This window comes from Corticium candelabrum, chromosome 10 (assembly GCF_963422355.1).
Source record: "Corticium candelabrum chromosome 10, ooCorCand1.1, whole genome shotgun sequence".
NCBI lineage: Eukaryota > Metazoa > Porifera > Homoscleromorpha > Homosclerophorida > Plakinidae > Corticium > Corticium candelabrum.
This window is the reverse complement of record NC_085094.1, coordinates 3,767,059-3,785,457: the sequence shown is the minus strand read 5'-3', so window position 1 is coordinate 3,785,457 and position 18,399 is coordinate 3,767,059. Positions and strand designations below refer to the sequence as shown.

General features: G+C 44.1%; 4 protein-coding genes across 4 annotated transcripts; 3 read left to right on the top strand and 1 right to left on the bottom strand.

The window, feature by feature from the left end:
* Nucleotides 1-824: 824 nt before the first annotated feature.
* On the bottom strand, nt 825-10,622 carry LOC134185755 (uncharacterized). The gene is made up of 7 exons (XM_062653622.1): nt 9,960-10,622; nt 8,596-9,897; nt 8,385-8,534; nt 3,184-3,512; nt 1,971-3,125; nt 1,648-1,906; nt 825-1,588 (listed from the first exon to the last, which is right to left on the bottom strand). The coding sequence occupies exons 2-7, from the start codon at nt 8,785-8,787 to the stop codon at nt 1,133-1,135; spliced, it is 2,541 nt and encodes an 846-aa protein (XP_062509606.1). The 5' UTR covers nt 8,788-9,897; nt 9,960-10,622; the 3' UTR covers nt 825-1,132.
* A 512-nt stretch (nt 10,623-11,134) lies between these two features.
* On the top strand, nt 11,135-13,889 carry LOC134185247 (52 kDa repressor of the inhibitor of the protein kinase-like). Its single transcript, XM_062653028.1, has 2 exons — nt 11,135-11,466; nt 11,527-13,889. The coding sequence occupies exons 1-2, from the start codon at nt 11,175-11,177 to the stop codon at nt 13,887-13,889; spliced, it is 2,655 nt and encodes an 884-aa protein (XP_062509012.1). The 5' UTR covers nt 11,135-11,174.
* A 1,232-nt stretch (nt 13,890-15,121) lies between these two features.
* On the top strand, nt 15,122-15,563 carry LOC134186191 (uncharacterized). Its single transcript, XM_062654110.1, has one exon. It carries the CDS (start codon nt 15,153-15,155, stop codon nt 15,549-15,551), a length of 399 nt encoding a protein of 132 aa, XP_062510094.1. The 5' UTR covers nt 15,122-15,152; the 3' UTR covers nt 15,552-15,563.
* A 998-nt stretch (nt 15,564-16,561) lies between these two features.
* LOC134185246 (uncharacterized) lies at nt 16,562-18,278 on the top strand. The gene is made up of 2 exons (XM_062653027.1): nt 16,562-16,976; nt 17,297-18,278. Exons 1-2 carry the CDS (start codon nt 16,678-16,680, stop codon nt 18,276-18,278), a joined length of 1,281 nt encoding a protein of 426 aa, XP_062509011.1. The 5' UTR covers nt 16,562-16,677.
* The last annotated feature ends 121 nt before the right edge of the window (nt 18,279-18,399 follow it).

Sequence of the window (18,399 nt, the reverse complement as noted above, 5' to 3'; positions counted from 1 at the left end):
TTTGGGATTGCTGACGTTTACCTCTGTCCGTCTTTTGGAGACTTCAGAGCTGGTGGGAGGTATAATATATGATTGAGAAAATCAGGTAATTGCGGTTGACGACATCATCATGAACATCATCGTGAACTCTGGATGACTCACCTAAGGTTTCATGTCATGTAGGTTAACTCACATCCTACTGTGGTTAAGTGTAGAACATTCTAGAACTTAGATTGACACTATATTAGTCAGAGTGTCACCTAGATCTAACAGTGTACGTTTAAGCACAATACTTGCTACTTCAGCTATCAATTCTAGTCTTGCGTGTTACTGCAATATACGTCTTATTTTGGAAACTCTCTTCGAGATACAACACCTGTTTACTTTTACAGCATGGATGTCCGCCATTGACAAGAAAGTGAGAAAGTGTGATGGGCATGCGCATTTTATCTGTCACTACTTTTCTTGACACTGGCTTTAGCTTTCACCATACTGAAATGCTGATGTGTTTTTTCATCAAATAGTTACCAAATATACCTGTAGTGTCGTCAACACACCACACCAAGATTAAGCTGACTGTTTGGTAACCTGAGGGAAACATAGCGCTTCTGCTTGACACGCTTCCAGAGGTGGGGGAGACTAAAGTCTCCCCCACCCCGATGCTACGCCTGTGGATCTACTGACCATCTACTGACCATAGTGGCATGTGTAGGGTTTCTACACATTGTTTCATGAGGTAACCTGCATACGCACACCTGCACACGCACAGCGTGTGCATGTGCATGAGCACGTACATGTGCATACTGATATACTTTGCCTAGTGACTATAGAGACTTATATCCATGAGAATTACTGTGCTGACAGCCAGTGTTCACAATTTGATATATTGGAAGATTGCTCAAGTTTTACTTCCTGACAGCAACTGCAAACCATCGCCATGATTAATGTAGACTGAAGACTACTGCATACATACTAAAAATCCATGCATACATGGATTTAGTGTTCATCAGTCCAGCAGACATTTTGAGCATACTAAAACAAACCGCAAGCAATTTACTTCCTAAGGTTTCCAGTGCTTGCATTAATGAGTAAATACTGTTAGATATTGCTTTTGGGAGCCTTGTGGCTCACTGATCATGGATCTATAACTAGTTCATGTAGCATCGACAATACTTTCAATAGAGGCGTGCGTATCCTTTGCTGATGGACGACTTTGAGGGTCAGATGACCAGCAGACTCTAGCCACACTTGCCCATTTTTTGGCTCTATATTGGCTGAGGCTAGCATCAGGGTCACTAGCATACAATGATGATATCTCTTCACCAGCAAACGTGCCATTGTCTGGACGAAGTGTTGTGTCTTCTACGTGCTTACAGAATTCTTCGAGCGAGAGGCCCATGACCTGTTCGTCCGAATATGCTTTTTTCCCATTCCATATCTCCCACATGATGATTCCAAAACTGAACAGATCTGCTGACCACGTGTAGGGCTTGTCACTCATAATCTCAGGTGCCATGTATGCATTGTTTTCACATACAGTACCTATCAATCGGTTTATGTGCTTTGCCAGACCCATATCTGCAAGCTTTATTACTCTTCCCTTGGTCAGCTATAGATAAGCAATAATGTATAATAATGCATGGCATTACTGATTGTGTAATTACTTACCAGGATATTTTCTGGCTTCAGATCTCCATGAATGACACTCTTTCCATGCAAATAGTTTAGGCCATTGACTATATTTAGTGCAAGACCTTGAGCATCTGAGAATCCTGCTACTGTATACGCAGGTTCTCGTTTGGCATCTGCAATGATGTCTCTCAGACTTCCGCCATCACACCATTCATAAAGCAATCCCACTTTCAGTAGGTTTGCGAAGACGTCTACTGTTCCATACAACTTCACAATGTTTGGGTGATTGCACTTGCTGCCAGACAATACAAAGCAAACAAATTATAATATTGATAAACATTACTGATTTAAATTAATACCGGGAAGCGTGTAGTTCTCTCCTGAAATCAAGGGCTTTTTGTGGTGTAATTTGATCATCCATTAATTTCAGTGCAGCTTCTTTCATTTCAGGAAATTGAAGAGTGACTTTATGCACTGCACCAAAACTGCAGGTACCTACTGATTTAGTAGGCTGAGGCCATTTGAGATCGTTGTCGGTATAACGGTAGCTGTATATTTGTAAACTGAACTTTGATAGTTCACCGTTTTTCTCTTGGCATTTGTACAGCAACTCCTTGTATTTCGGAATATAGACTTCATCCTGCTCTTCAAGTGCCATCAGTCTTTGGCGAGTTGTTTTTATTTGTTCAGGAACGTCTTTTGTGACAAATTTTACAGAAAGAGAATGTTGTTCTAACAAAGTCAAAACTAGATTGTGTAGATTTTCTGCATCGTCTGTTTGGCATTGGGTCAGAAAGGCATCAAATGCTTCTGCTACTTTTGCTTTGAAAGACTTTTGCTTTACTGACGCAATCATCTTTCCTAGTGCAACTAGAGGAGTGGCAATGACTCCAATAACAAGAGCAAATGGAGCAGCTGCAAGTAACAATGGCGTTGCCATAACAGCTGCAGCTAATTTCAATTTTTTAGTAGACTGGCTGATGTCATCACTATCATCATCATCATCATCATTGAGGGTGGCACTATTGACTGAAATATCTCTGTCTGATGTGTTTCCACCACTGACATCTAGGGTCAGGATATTCAGTGTTTTTTCTGCTTCCCGGGCATCCTCAACAAACGTGTTGTTTGCCCACTCACAAAGACTATGGTAACTTTCAAGTTTGGCTATTTCATTGGTAATGCGATCTTGTAAAAACTTGCTCACATTTCGCTCATCAAAATGCTGATGTTGCTCATCGTGTAACGTTGATTTCTTCCATTTCAGAACATTGTTACGTCCATTTTCTGACTTCAAATGATGGATAAGATCGTCTGTTGTAAATTTTCGAGTCTTTTGTAACAATTTTTTTGTCATTTCATGCAATGGTCCATTTTTGTGGGACGATTCAACAGCTTCTAGTTTCTCCCACCCTTGCCCTAGTCGTATCTTCCTTTCGTCAACAGGCAATCGCAGCTGCCTGATTGTTGTTTCCAATGCTTGCTCTGCATAGCTCATTAGGGGGGTTAGTTTCCTGTAAAAACCATAAGTAAAAACAAATATATGCTGTGTACATTGTTTTGTTAACATACACTTGTAATCGTTTTATCCTGTTTTCAAGAGCTTTTGGAAGCATTTGTTTGATTGAATCACAAAGAGTAGACAAATCTGGAGTAGTTATGCCAAAAGTTTGAAACAACAGCGCTCGCTTTGAGTTCATTGTCAGAAGTTGTTCCTTTCGAAATCCTGGCCAACGAATCTTGATCTGTTCAGCTGCAAGATCTAAGTACTGCTGTCGTTCTTCTTCGGGCTTCAGATCGCTACAGACCTTGTCCCACTTGTTTATGACAAATATTGCTGATTGAGGAGATAAGCCTGAATTTCCAGTTCCTTTTACATATGCTCTCAGCAAACCACCGGCCTATTCACATAAGAGCTTATTTAGAATAAGGACAGAGACGAAGTGATTTGATGAAATTTGAGCAGAAGTTTGCACGGAGACATGAAAACAAAAAGGAAGGCAAGCAAGTTGGTCAGCAAGCAGATGTACAAGTAGCATACGAATGTAAATACGGACAGATGTAGAAACAGATAGACAATTAACAAACAGACAAAAGTAATTTTTATTCCATTACATTTAGAGGCAAAACAATTTCAACCGTAAGAGTGTACTCCTTGTGTTTTATCATTATTGACAACAGTACATGTGGCCTGCCAAACTGTGTGCAGATCTGTTTTAATAATTAGTGCAGCAATGGGTATCAGAAAGATTACAAAAATCTAATTCTGCTGCTAGTGTGTTTGTCTTGTGTTTAACTTAGAGACACTCGGGTATTGTTCGCTTTATTCTGCACTTGTTCGTAAGAGAGATATTCAACTATGAGTGCATGGTAGAATCTGTCACAATTATTCTAGACTCTACTTAAAACCAGGATTTTTTACAGTGCAAGAAAAGTAAATATATCATTTTGAACAGACTTTTCTCTTTTTTCTTTGTCTTTTCTCTTTTCTCCTCTATTCTTGCTTGTTTCCCTCTTACTTTAAATTCCTTTTTTGACTCTTTGATCTCTTCCCTTGTTTTGCAACATGTTCTCTCTCTTTTGTTTCCGATTTCTCTCTCTTTCTTTCTGCCTCTTTTTCTTCTTTCTCTTTCTTTTTCTTCTCCTCTCCTTCTAGTCTGTGTGTGTTTGTGTGTGTGTGTGTGTGTGTGTGTGTGTGTGTGTGTGTGTGTGTGTGTGTGTGTGTGTGTGTGTGTGTGTCTGTGTCTGTGTGTCTGTGTGTGTCTGTGTGCGTGTGTCTGTGTGTCTGTGTGTCTGTGTGTGTTTGCGCTCGCTCGCGCGTGTGCCTGCCTGCCTGCCTGCCTGCCTGCCTGCCTGCCTGCCTGCCTGCCTGCCTGCCTGCCTGCCTGCCTGCCTGCCTGCCTGCCTGCCTGCCTGCCTGCCTGCCTGCCTGCCTGCCTGCCTGCCTGCCTGCCTGCCTGCCTGCCTGCCTGCCTGCCTGCCTGCCTGCCTGCCTGCATTCTGTATGAAGAAAGAAGTCTTTATTGATGCAGTCAGAAAGGCTCCTAGGAGAAGTGGAGGAGGTCCTTCAGGGTGGAGATATGTGCATCTTCTATCACTTTTAGAAAGCGACTTGTGTTGTGACCTTTTGTACTTAGTTTGCTCTTTGATTGCTGAAGGTCATGTTCTTGAGGCAGCTGTACCACTTTTGATGGCTTCTCCACTCATTTCTTTACCAAAGGCTAATTCTGACGTGAGATCTGTTGCTGTAGGTGTCACTGCAAGGGCAATGTGCACTGAGATGGCTGGTTCTTTTTCATCATATTTTCACCTTCATGGCATGGTATTTCAACACCTGGTGGGGCTGAGCTTTTATTCCATCACATTTTGTTCCTTAGGGAAACCAATACTTTATTGTCCATACTCTCTACTGATGTCAAAAATCCATTTAACTCTGTTCCTAGAGATAAAATTTTGTCAGAGACCAAACTGAAGTTTCCCAAACTTTTTGGATATGCCAAGCAATTGTATGGGAGTTCAAGTACATTGATTTATACTAAGGACAGGAAAGTTGTGAAATTGCTTTCTGAGGAAGGTGTTCATCAGGGCAATCCGCTTGGTCCGATTTTATTTGCAGCTGCCCTTTATCTAATTTTGATCAAGACTCAATGCGATCACCCTAATACGACCATATTAGCATATTTGGATGATGTGTATGTTGTGGGGATGCCAGATGAAGTTTTAGTCACTCTTTCTGACCTGACTGCTTCTCTGCAACAGATTGGACTGACTATTCGAGAGTACAAATGTAAGTTGTATTTTCCAATGGCTTCAGAAACTTTCAGTACAGATATTTACATGAGCAAAGATGGTATTTATGTTTTGGGAGGAACCTATTGGCACTTCTGATTATGTTAAATTGTGATGCATAGAGGCAGCATCACATGGCAATGTTTTAACTTTCAAAGATTAACGAACTTGATGATCCTCAGTGTAGTCTTCTTTTATTGAAACATTGCCATGTTCCCAGACTAAACTTCTTTTCTAGAACTGTTTCACCTGAGAATTTATTACCATCAGCAGTAATCCATGATCGTCTGACAAAGGACTGTTTTTATAACATTCGTAACTTGAACCAGCTGGATTATGCGTCTGTGGTATCAAGCAACTCTGAAAGTGAAACTCGGTGGATTTGGTTTAACTTCAACTGAAGGCATTTCTCATGCAGCGTATTTAGCTGTTTGGGCACGCTTTCTACATGAACTGTCAAAGAGATTTGCCTGTCTTGCTAACCAGCTTAATGAATATATATATCAACTAGTAAAACAGGGTTGATTTTACATGAATTGGTGGCCCAACTACCCCCTAAGTCAAACTCGGAAGAAGAGAAGCCGCAATTTTATTCTCTGGAGAGATGATTGATAATCCTAGAAAACTTCAACATCGCTTAACTTTGGAAATATCACAGAAACAGTCAGAAGATTTCATTAAAACATAAAGTCAAATTGGGATGCTGCTAGGCTTAGGTCATTACAGGGGAAAGGTGCAGGAGCATGGCTTGATGTTATTCCCTCAACATACAAGTACGCACTTAAACCTAACAAATTTCGTTTAGCGTCTTGTATGAGATTGGGGATCAGCTTATCTTTTAGTCGATTGCTTGAGCATTGTGACTGTGGACAGAAGTTAGATCAAGAAGGTTTTCATTTGATTACATGCAAATATGGAGGCGGTCCTGTCTGGTCTCAAGATACTATTGTTGCTGAGTGGTCTGCTTGCCTAACGGAGCTGGGTATTCCTCATCAAACAGAAGCAAGAAACAGATACGTACAAACTGACGGAAGGCAAGACATTACGTTCTACGACTTGATTCTGGTGTCACCTATGAATGTGATATTTTTTGGCTCACCCTTGGAGGAAAGACATAGTGAACGGAGCTGCAAAGGCATGCGGACATGCAGGGACAAAACGGGAATCAGAAAAGTGTTACAAATATTCAAAGGAGATCTTGCCAGATGGATCTAGCCCTGAAATTGTTCGGCTAGTTTTTGAGCTCTCGGCACACAGGGATTACAAGAGGAAAACTTACTGCATCAACTGGGAAGAAAGGCATAGGCTCATTTGAAGGAAGACGAGTAGATGCAGAGTTTATGTCCTAGTGGCGATGACATTTTTCTGTGATTCTCCAAGAATGCAATAGTAAAGTTGTCTTGAGAAAAGTGTCTAAGTTGTCAACAAACACAGTAATGGAGGATAATGTAGTTGGCAGAGATATAGATACTTTCAGTGTTTCACACATTGAAATACATGTAGTTGAACTTGTTTATGAAGCACTTTCTATTAATTATTGAAAAATCATGTATTCTAGTGTGTAGAGATGCTGTATCCTAATAAAATAACCTGCCTGCGTGCGTGCGTGCGTGTGTGTGTGTGTGTGTGTGTGTGTGTGTGTGTGTGTGTGTGTGTGTGTGTGTGTGTGTGTGTGTGTGTGTGTGTGTGTGTGGAGTCTGTGCATGCGTGCGTGTGTTGTGACTTCTGTGCTTGCGTGCGTGTGTGTGGTGTCTGTAGCTCAGTTGGTTAGAAAGTTGAATTTGGAGAATGGAACATCCGGGACATTGAGGTTGTAGGTTTGCGGACGAGTACAGACGTAATTTCCTTGGGCAAGAAATTCACACACAATTGCCTCTCTTGACTCAGGAGTATAAATGAGTACCTGGTCTTTGACTGGGGTGGACTAGACCGCTGGCTTGGCAAAACTTCACACAGTATATACGGGTACGTGTGGACTTGAGGTCCAGTCCCGTGGCTGCGCCAAAGTCTGGTCACGTATAAAGGGGTTCGTCAGCGCAGCCTAAAACTTCCAGTAGTGCCGGGTTTCTACCTAGAAATGGGCAGGGGGTGCTATCTTCAGAACTTTCCGAAGGGCATATCTGTGTGTGTGTGTGTGTGTGTGTGTGTGTGTGTGTGTGTGTGTGTGTGTGTGTGTGTGTGTGTGTGTGCATGCACGCGCGTGGTGCTATAGCTCAGTTGGTTAGAGAGTCACCCAATAGAGTGTGTACATCAAAGACCCATTAGAGTTGCAATTTCGAGTTACAGACGAGCTATGGCATAAATTTCATGGACAAGAAACTCACACATAATTGGCTCTCTCAGCTCAGGAGTATAACTATTTACCTAGTCTTTGACTGGGGACCTAAGCGGCCATTGGCTGTGACGTCATGCACATCAGCCACTGGGGGCCAGGTGAGACTTCGGGTGCTTACACCACAGTTGGCTTCACTAGCCGGTGCTGTGAGTACCTGGCCTGGCTCTGGGAGATTGTTAGCTCAGGGTTCTCCTGCATGATTAGCGCACAGGATCCCATGCAGCTGTTAGTTAGGGAGCGTAACCAGTAATTGGCAGCTCCTCAGGTTTAGGTTTTTTAGATGTGTGTGTATGCGTTTGTATAAAGGAAGAGACATATAAATATGATGTAGTTTGCTATGGATATAAACAATTCGCTTTATCAGATGCAACAGTGTCATCTATTGGTTGTTTTTCTATTTAAAACCTTCATTTATGTCTTCTGCAAACCTTATATTTAATTGATTAAACTGTATAGTTGTGTGTATGATCGCACGTTGCCAAGCTTCTATGCAAAGAAATGCAGGATGCACACATTCTACAGAAGCAACGCATGCCGTGGCAAATGGCTTTTAGCTGCGAACGAGTTGGGAAGTTAGAAAAACATTAAAGTTTAGAACTTAATTCTATTTGCAAATAACAGAACACATTTGCAACTGTATCAATGGTACCTGTGCTGCCTCTTCTGCTGCTCGGGCACCATCCAACATGTAGATAAAACCACATGCAGCACTACTTTGGCACTTCTCTGTAATTTCTCGTGCCTTGGAGCTTTCAGAATCATCTTCCGTCACACCAGGACTGTCAACCAGCGTAAAATTCTACAAATATTCTAAATCGTGATATCTTAGTGATTTGCGAGAGTCTGCTGAAGATGCATACCTGCAAACATTCAGTGGGCCAAAAAATTGAAACATGTGAATACTGGCCAGTTTTATCACGACTGCCTGAGTCGGCAGAGAGACTTGCTTGGGATAGTCTATTGCTGACTTGTCGCCTTTTGTGACTTACAAATTCATGAAGTCTTTGCCGTCCTTTAGACGTGGTTAGATCAATCCGTTCTTCAGTTGCCATTTCATCATAAACAACAGCTTCTTTCTTTGTGCCATAGCTGATGTCGCAGAGCACACGAGTAGCTGCGTTGTAACTCACTGGAAGGATTGGCTCTCCAAGCAGAGCATTAATCAAAGTGCTTTTGCCAACAGAAGTGCTACCTATAGTTTAAAGAGAAAGATGAAGAGCACTGGTACAGTGTGTTTCCTAGATTCAGCTATTAGGGTCTTTCAGAGAAACATATACAAAACAAGAAACAGACCATACCATCTTACTAAGGCTATAGGGGTCACATGACAATTAACGTGTCCTCAAGATTGACAGATAAGTCTAGATAACTGTCAAGTACAAGTAATGACGTTGAGAGTATATGGTATTATTACATTTTATAGTAGCATGGATTCTTTCTGCATCATAAGTTTATGTGTTTAATTCTAAAGATTTAGAATAGCAGTCAACAAACTGTTATGCAATCAGGAATGTTAGAAACCAGACATTCGTTTGGCTGTAGACTTACTTTCAATTTTGCACAGCATTTTCTGTCATAAAGAGCTAGCGCAATTCAATTCGTTGCTTATTTGTGTAGGTCTATCTAAATACAATGCCACAAGATCTATTGACTCCAAACACTCACCATGAGGTTTTCACCCAATAACCTGTTGAAATCAAATTTATGATCATGATAGGATTTGTGGCGCCGTGGAAGAGTAACGTAAAATGAAAGTTTAGAACTAAAACTTTTTGATTTGTGATTAAGTTCTAAATTTTTTGACGCATGAGTTCAGACAACAGCCCATGGATGTTGTACGTACTCAACTTGCATTACAAGCAGTGGATGCACGCATGAACCTGGGGAGACCCTGGCCTCCCCAATATTAGTAGATTTAGCGTCCTATATTTTAGACAAGGTTTCATAAAACTTAAACCCTATAGCAGCATGGCCTCTCCAATTTGGAGGTCCATCGCGACGCCCTTGTTGCTAGTCATTTAATTAATGAATACATAGTCGTTAACTTAATTAAGAAACGATTAGCAAACTTTGTGTTAAAGCAGTAAGCTAGCGGTACGTTTGGTCGAACTTCGCAATCGTTTCTGGTTTGTTGCCTCGTGCAAGTCACGTGATTGCAGCTGCTAGAAATTAATTAATAATTAAGCCGTGTTGGTACGCGAAAAGAAAGCACTAAAAACCTCACGAGGCAGAAAGTAGTATGACGGCGACCATGAACGAGGGGCGCGTTCCATTGACCTCTTCTGGAAGAAGCTGGAAGACGGGAACTCAATCGAACGCCCTTTTATTCTGGAAGAAAGGGAGATTGATTGAGCGTGCTCAGTTAGAGCACCTAAGGATCTCAAGGCAGTTGTTGCTTGCGTAAATTGCGCTCTAGAACTGTTTGAGTATGATGAGTTACTACTCTTGTTAGATAAAGAGCTAGATGAGTATGTATGTCTTTGGGACCCCTTTTGAGGAACACGTATGGTCTTCGCGTGCCAGTACCTCGTAGACGTGACTTCGGTGTGGTCACCGTGCGCAGCTTCTCTGCTCAAGAATTTCGTCGTCACTTTGATCTTCGCGCTATACGGATGGTAACATGCAAGACTGAGCATGTGTAATCACTCCTCTCTTCCAGCCAGAGCTGGAAGAGTCTTTGGAAGAGGAAGACTGTCAATCGAACGCCTCTTTCATTCCTCCCTTGTGTTCCAGTTCTGGAAGAGGCCAATCGAACGCGCTCGTAGTAGAGTACACTCAACTGAGAGTTATGTCAGATTTCAACATGCAGCCAGGGTTGCACGTGCTAGAACACGATCGACGTGATGGTCGAAAAATAGCAGAGCACTGGCAGTGCTTACGTGATATCATTATCTAACTTGATAAATAATTTCTAGACAACTCGTTGCGGTGTTACAGTATATACTCTATCGCTCCACTGGCTGGCAGTTATTTCGATTGGTCGACAGAACTAATTAGTTAAAGGGGAACTCCCATGAAAATAGAAGTAACGTTCTCATGATAGTACTAAGTGACCTGATTATATTGGTACCTTTCTTTCTTAATAGAACTCTTTCTGAACGGAGAAATTGAGCTTCCAACGTGGGGGTGTAACCCTATGTCTGTCTGTCTGTCACAGTAGCGTAGCTCAAGAGGTTTCCAGGGGGTCTGGAAACCCCCCAAGCAACAGCCGTCTAATATCAACTCATTGTCTTACGTCACACCTTCTCCCGTACAGTTTTTGATATAGATTCGGCAGTGATTCCTGTGGTGTACTGTACACCCTACATACGCTCCGTGACCGGCAGGGACGTCAAGGCACGCCTAACGCGCGCTAGTGTTCCAACTTTGCACGTGGCGGGCACCTTTCGTAGTCTCCTGACACGTGAAGAGAGGGAATTTCCGAAAGTGACTGTGGACAATGAAGAGGCGTTCTAAAGACCAACTGACCATCAGTGCTCTCTTTGAAGCTGCTAGAAAGAGATCTCGAGGCGGGGACCCCACTCAAGAGAGTGTAGATTCTGAGCGGGCATCGTCGCATTCCATCAATTTGGAACTGAACCCAATGACAAGTGAAGCATATGAAACTGCAGACCTCAGTATAGAAGTCACTGGATCTGGTGGCAGCGGGGATCATGTAAGCGATCGTGTTGAAGTGCTTGCATTTGTCAATGGGGATGAACGTGATCCTGCTGAAGCCTGCAGAGCGATTAGTGAGTGTACTGCAGTCGGCGGCTGTACAGTAATAAATAGTGTATCGTATGATGTCGTAGGAAACGATGTTGGAGAACTGGTAGATCCAAACAAACTGCAGGATGATACAAAGCTCTCCTTGCTGTTGGGTCATTTTGTTCCAGACAGCCACTTTCCGTTTCCTCCTCGGCAAGAGAAGAAGAGTGGGCGAGATACCAAGCGCTATTTTCAATTACAATGGCTTGAAAAGTATAACTGGCTAGTTTATTCTCCAAGCCAAAATGGTGGATATTGTCTACCTTGTGCACTTTTCAGCACTGATCAATCAACAGGCCAGCTCTGCAAACAAGCAATGGTAAAGTTCACCAAAGCGTCTGAGACCCTTAGAAAGCATGACCAACAGGAATGTCATAAGGTCTGCTGTACCAGGGCCAGCCATTTCATTGCAACCAGGAGACATGGTCAGGCAAATATTCTTCAGCTTGTCGTAGACCAAGGGAGTAAGCAAAAACAGGAAAATATAGCCAAGCTTTGTGCCTTGATCAAGACTGTAGAGTTTTGTGGACGCCAGAACATTTCTTTGCGTGGCCACAGAGAGAAAGGATTTACTTGGGACCCCAACGAACAGTTAGCATGTAATCCTGGAAACTTTCTAGCTCTATTGCGTTTTCGTGTGGACGCAGGTGATGAACACTTGTTGAGGGACTTCCATATGTCTCAGTCTGCTCGAGGACTACGTGCGTCTTACCTGAGCCCAACAATACAGAACGAGTTGATTGAGTGCTGTGGGAAGGTTATACAAGAAGACATATTGAGAGATGTCAGAAAAGCACCATTTTTCTCAGTGTGTGCAGACGAATCTGCTGATGCCAGCAACCAAGAACAGTTGCCCCTGGTTCTTCGTTTCGTCGATGAGTCTGGACTCATTCGTGAAGAGTTGGCTGAATTTCTCTGTTGCTCTGATGGCACCACCGGGCTAGCTTTAGCTAATCTGCTACTGACCACAATGACGGAAATGGGCTTGCAGCCAAAAGAGAAGCTTCGTGGACAAGGCTACGACGGTGCAGGGAATATGGCTGGACCTTTGCAGGGTTGTGCAAGCAGAGTAACTGCAGAATGCCCAAAAGCGCTGTACCTCCATTGCAGTGCACATTGTCTCAACCTGTGTATAATAAGGCTAAGCAAACTGCCTTTCATCCAGTCTATGTGGTCATCATTGTTAGACGTCAACATCTTTTTCAAATATTCACCAAAGCGTGCTCATGCTATGGCTGAGATAGTTCATGAATGGCGTCAAGGAGAGGGTGGCGACTCAAAGAAAAAGTTGGTTGATTTGTGCAAAACAAGGTGGGTAGCGCGACATGAAGCCCTTGTCGTGTTTGCTGAGCTTTATCCAGCTGTTTTAACGACGTTGGAGACAATCAGCAGAAACAGGGGTGGAACAGTTACATGGAACGCTACTAGCTCCTCCTCTGCTACATCTCTCCACAATAACCTAACCCAGTTCCGATTTCTTGCAACATTTGTGATAACATCAAAATTGATGGCTGCAATTCAAAGCCTAACATCAAGTCTCCAAGAGAAAGCCACAGATGTTGCAAAGGCTTACAAACACGTCGCTAGAGTCATCTCCGTTCTTCAAGATATGCGGGACAACATCAACGACAGGCATGGTGAATGGTGGACAGACGTTCAGGCTTTGTGTCTGAAGACTGGAGTGCAAGAGAGTCTCCCAAGATATTGCAGTAGGCAGACGTACCGTGGGAACATTCCAGCGCAAACGCCAGTTGACTACTATCGCCTGAACGTGAGTATACCGCTACTAGATGACATTATTTCGCAAATGAATATCCGGTTTGGAAACCTTCAACAACTAGCTATGAAAGGAATGTCATTTATGCCGACGATTTTGCTACGTGATGCTTCAGCCAAAGCAGATATTCTTGAATTTGGAAAGGCATATCAAAGTGATTTTCCTACTGCGAGTCCGAACTTGGATGCGCTGTCTGCAGAAATTGACTTGTGGATTGCCATACTGAAATCACTGCCCATTTCAGAGCACCCCGCTACTGTAGCAGAAGCATTGCGTTTGGCAATGGGTAATCCACTAATTCCAACTGTGTCGAGGCTATTGCGCCTTGTCTGCACCTGGCCTGTGACGTCCTGTGAGTGCGAGCGGTCTATAAGTGCTCTCAATCGCGTCAAGACATCTCTCCGGGCATCCATGTCGCAGATCCGATTCAACGGACTTGTCATGCTGCATGTCCATTACAACAGGAAGTTGTCACACTTGGACGTGATCCGCTTATTTTCTGCCAGGAACCCGAGAAAGATTATTCTCCCAAACTTTGGAGAGCCATACTCAGACAGTGAACTAGCTAACACTTTTGTACTGGATACTGATTCACCAGAAGACACGTGGGACACTGAGCTAGACAGCTAAATGACTTAGTTTACAATTTTGAAGTTGTGTGAAACGTTTATGCTATTATCATATTCACTACAGATATCAAGCTCGTAAGATTTGGAAACCCCTCTGGAAACCCTTGAGCTACGCCCCTGCTGTCTGTGTGCCCGTACGTACGAGCGTCTCTCGAAGACGGCGAGTCCGATTTCGACCGAATTTCGCTCGCGCACGCCGAATTCATTCAGGTCGAAAGTCAGACCGCGGTCGTCTTCCTGACTTCTCCCACGACGACGCCGTTTCCCGCCGATCGCGCTCGCTTCCGCTCGCGCGCGAATATCTCCGGAACGGCGCATCGTGTCTCCACCGAATATAGACTGCCCGTTCCCGACGTCGGACGGTACGCGCCGAGCGTGTCGTCTATTGCCGGCGACGTCGGGAAAAGGAAGATATTCTTGCTGATATCCGGGTCTCGAAAAAATACGCACACAGTCGTTTGCCAGTCTGCGACCGTCGAAGAGCTGCCGTGTTTGATGCACCTGTTCCCCGAAACGCCAGCAACGTCTTCGAAGAGGCGACGTTCAGCGGGACCGTCGAAATGACGACAGTCGGTACGCGTCGTGACTTCGTTAGATACGGAGCTGCCGTGTTTGATGCACCTCTTCCCCGAACCGCCAGCAACGTCTTCGAACAGACGACGTTCAGCGGGACTGTCGAAATGACGAGAGTCGGCATTCGTTATATACGGGGAACGGATTATCCGGGTAAGTATTGCACGTGACTTCAACTAATCACTACGTATCTACACCGAATTTACCAGCCCGTTCCTGACATCGAACAGTATGCACTCCCTGCAGCGGAGAGAAGTGCCGATGTCTGTACAGGATCTTTCGCACTGCACATGAGAGCTTATCTCTACGGTGACGCCAACGCTGCTGAGTTTGCAAGTCTCTTGCTGCGAGTTGGGAACGGTCATATACCGGTAGTTGAAGGACGTCATACCATCTTCATTCCAGAAGATCTTGGCACAGTTACCGACTCTCCTCAGACCTTGATAGAGCGAGTGTACCCAAACTTGCAACATCACTACCAAGACTTCGAATGGCTAATGCAACGAGCTATTCTCGCACCACACAATGTCTCCATTCGTGATATTAACTGGGAGATGCTTCAGCAGTTTCCTGGAGAGATAAAGATCTATAAATCAATTGATACGGTCAGAGATGATGATGCAGTACACTATCCCTCGGAGTTGCTGGTATGCCTCCTCATAAACTGGCTCTAAAGGTGGGAATTCCTCTAATGGTTGTTCGAAATCTGGCTCCTGGGATTGCAAACGGCACACGTCTTATACTAAAGAGAATGATGAACAACTGTCTGGAAGCAACTATTGCTACTGGACCGCATAAAGCCCAGGACGTGTATCTGCCAAAGATACCACTAATTCCCAGTGATACTGGACTACCATTTGAATTCAAACGACTTCAGTTTCCAGTTAAGGTCTGCTTTGCTATGACTATTAACAAGGCACAAGGGCAGACCTTAGCTGTGGCAGGGCTAGATCTACACGAGCCATCCTTTAGCCATGGACAGCTTTATGTTGGCATTTCTAGAGTTGCCTCCAAACATGGACTAACTTTCTTGGCAAAAGAAGGAAAAACCAAAAACGTAGTGTACCAGGAAGTGCTGTCGACAAGATGATCATCTTTATATTCACTGCAGACATTCATGGCCAACATCACCTATGATGCTGGCCAACAGCGACTGAACCAGGGTTAGCTTAGAAGAGGTTGACTGTTAATAGGAGTGTGCAAGCACTCCATGACATCTCAGACTGTGGCTTTGCATGACTGTAAGTTCAGCCCAACTGAACATTCAAGACACCGCTTTTGATCATGCACACATGGTCAATTAGATAAACATTAATGACTAACGACTAAACAGACAAAACACTACAATAATGCACTAAAAGGTAGGTAGACAATATGTATCACACAGCAACAAACAGGACAAAGTAGACCGTTTTGGTGGCTGCAGCAGCTGGTGATGCATCAATTTCTCAAAGAGACCTATGCTGAAGACATCAAGCAGTACATAACGTTCAAATACCACCGGAGCGAGAGCTCCAGGTTGAGCATGTCTCAACCAATTTTTTGAGCCAGTATATGCCCTGACCTCCACGTGGTCTGGCTTGGGTTGCGCTGACAAGGGCATAAGTTAGTGTAATTGGTTTGTGCTGTGATTGGAACATTTTTTGCACAGGGATAAGAACCAACACTATACAGCAATTATATGACTTCCAGTTCTGCTCTGATAGATTTCCGAACGGGATTCGTGTCCAATACATGCCAGATTCGATACACCTGTTCCTCGCAATGGCAACAACGTCTTGAAGTGCAAAGGAGAAGCACCTGGCATAGGTTGTCCCCCGGGCGAAGCCGGGCATTGGAGCTTGTCAGAGTATATGGCGTAGCTTCCGTACAGTTTTGAGCCCGAATGTGATGACGCTGAGAGCAGTTCGAGTTCGGGAAACTCTCATGAAATTGATTCGGACACAAGGGACGGAATCCCCGAGCGCTTGGTCAACTCAGACTGGTGCACATGCGGTCAGTGTGTCGTCATGCCCACTGCCTTTGCTGCCAAGAGTTTTACGCGCTAAAGCCTGGTTTACAATATGACGCTGACGACGCTCGCGAAGACGCTGGCGAAGACGCTGGGTAGGTGTCAAAACGCTGCCGGTGACGCTGTACCATTTACAATACCTCTCGATGAGCGTCACTTGGGCGTCACAGAGACACTACGCGCATGCTCACCACCATCTTATTACATGGATAGAAAAGACTTGCTCCTTCTACTGCTAGTGTACCGTAGGCGCACTCGAAGGGCTCGGGAAGCTAGCCGCCGCCGCCGCCGAAAATGGGTGAGAACCATTTTTCAAAGAAGGAGAGAGCACGGGGACTATCACAATCTGCTAGCAGAAATGAGGCTGCAGGATGCAGAGAGTCATTACCGCTTCTTGAGAATGTCTAGGGAAACTTTTGATGCTCTGGTAGCAAAGGTAGCTCCTGCTTTGAAAAGAAGATCATATCAAAGCGTCTATCGGCCGGAGATCTCACCTGGAGAAAGGTATTCCTGTGTACATAGTTCTTTCATTACAGTCTGTGTGTGGGTGTGTGTCTGTCTGTTTGTCTGTATGTCTGCCTGCCTGCCTGTCTCTCTGTCTATCTGTCTATCTGTCTGCCTCTTTGTTGATCTATCTGTCAAGCAAATTTTCGAATCTAGAGTACAAGCAAACAGCTAACCACTGTTCTATCGCAGTGTCCCATTTTGTTTGTCTATCTGATTGTTTAGCTGCCAGTCTCTCTCTGTCTGTCTGTATGTCTGTCTGTCTGCTTGTCCACTATAGTGATACAGCATCAGAAGAAGTAATTCTTTAAATTTTTTAGATTGGCTTTGACTTTACGTTACTTGGCCACTGGCAACTCCCAAGTGTCAGTTTCTTTCAGCTTCAGAGTTGGCCGTGCAACTGTTTGCCACATCATTCGAGAAACATGTGCTGCACTGTGGCAAGTTCTTCAGCCTGAATATGTGAAAGGACCATCAAGTGAAGAGGATTGGAAGGGCATTGCCAGAGAATTTTCAAAGCTCTGGAATTTCCCAAACTGTGTGGGAGCTATTGATGGCAAACACATATCTATACAAGCTCCCGCTTCTTCGGGATCATCGTATTACAATTACAAGGGAGGACACTCAGTTGTTCTAATGGCAGTGTGCGATGCACATTACAGGTTTATTTTCGTCGACATTGGAAATTCTGGTCGACATAGTGATGGAGGTGTTCTTTCAAATTCAGAATTTGGCAGAGCACTAGATGCAGGCAAACTTGGCTTACCATCACCTACAACTCTACCCGGTACCGCCATTGAGGTACCATTTGCGTTTGTGGGAGACGAAGCTTTTCCACTTCAGCGCAATATGCTTCGTCCGTATCCTGGGAGAAATTTGGCTGATCCTGAGGCAGTGTTTAACTATCGCTTGAGCCGTTCCAGAAGAGTCATTGAGAACAGTTTTGGTATCCTGGCTGCCAGATGGCGTCTCTTTAGGAGGCCGATAATTGCTTCTCCAGATCACGTAGTGCTTTTCACCCAAGCAGCAATAGCCCTACACAACTACCTGCGAACTACTGAGTCAACAGTTTACTGCCCACGCGGATTTAGTGATGCAGAGGATGGAGCAGGGAACGTCACTGAAGGAGCCTGGAGAAGTGAGGTGGATGGTGATAATGGATTGAGCAGGATAGGCTCTGTAGGAAGCAATATGTATAGTAGATCTGCAGCTACATGTAGGGACACTATTCGCGACTACTTTATGTCCTCTGAAGGAGAGGTGACATGGCAGTACCACCACATCCATCGTACAGAATACTAGCCATGATATGTGTTTTGGGGCTTTCACCAGCTATTTTGCTGGTATTATCGAAACCTGTACTGTATGTTCAGTTCCCTATCACATCAATGTGCCCACCCTGCATCTGATTGAATTAATGCAC

Excerpts from the sequence above, each read along its gene's own strand:
- LOC134185755 (XM_062653622.1), bottom strand. The coding sequence starts at position 8,787 with ATGGCAACTGAAGAACGGATTGATCTAACCACGTCTAAAGGACGGCAA. Across the intron at positions 3,513-8,384 it reads CAGCAGAAGAGGCAGCACAG|GCCGGTGGTTTGCTGAGAGC; the intron begins GTACCATTGATA and ends TTATGTGAATAG. Across the intron at positions 3,126-3,183 it reads AGGATAAAACGATTACAAGT|GAAACTAACCCCCCTAATGA; the intron begins GTATGTTAACAA and ends TGGTTTTTACAG.
- LOC134185247 (XM_062653028.1), top strand. The coding sequence starts at position 11,175 with ATGAAGAGGCGTTCTAAAGACCAACTGACCATCAGTGCTCTCTTTGAA. Across the intron at positions 11,467-11,526 it reads TGAAGCCTGCAGAGCGATTA|GAAACGATGTTGGAGAACTG; the intron begins GTGAGTGTACTG and ends ATGATGTCGTAG.
- LOC134186191 (XM_062654110.1), top strand. The coding sequence starts at position 15,153 with ATGGTTGTTCGAAATCTGGCTCCTGGGATTGCAAACGGCACACGTCTT.
- LOC134185246 (XM_062653027.1), top strand. The coding sequence starts at position 16,678 with ATGGATAGAAAAGACTTGCTCCTTCTACTGCTAGTGTACCGTAGGCGC. Across the intron at positions 16,977-17,296 it reads GAGATCTCACCTGGAGAAAG|ATTGGCTTTGACTTTACGTT; the intron begins GTATTCCTGTGT and ends TAAATTTTTTAG.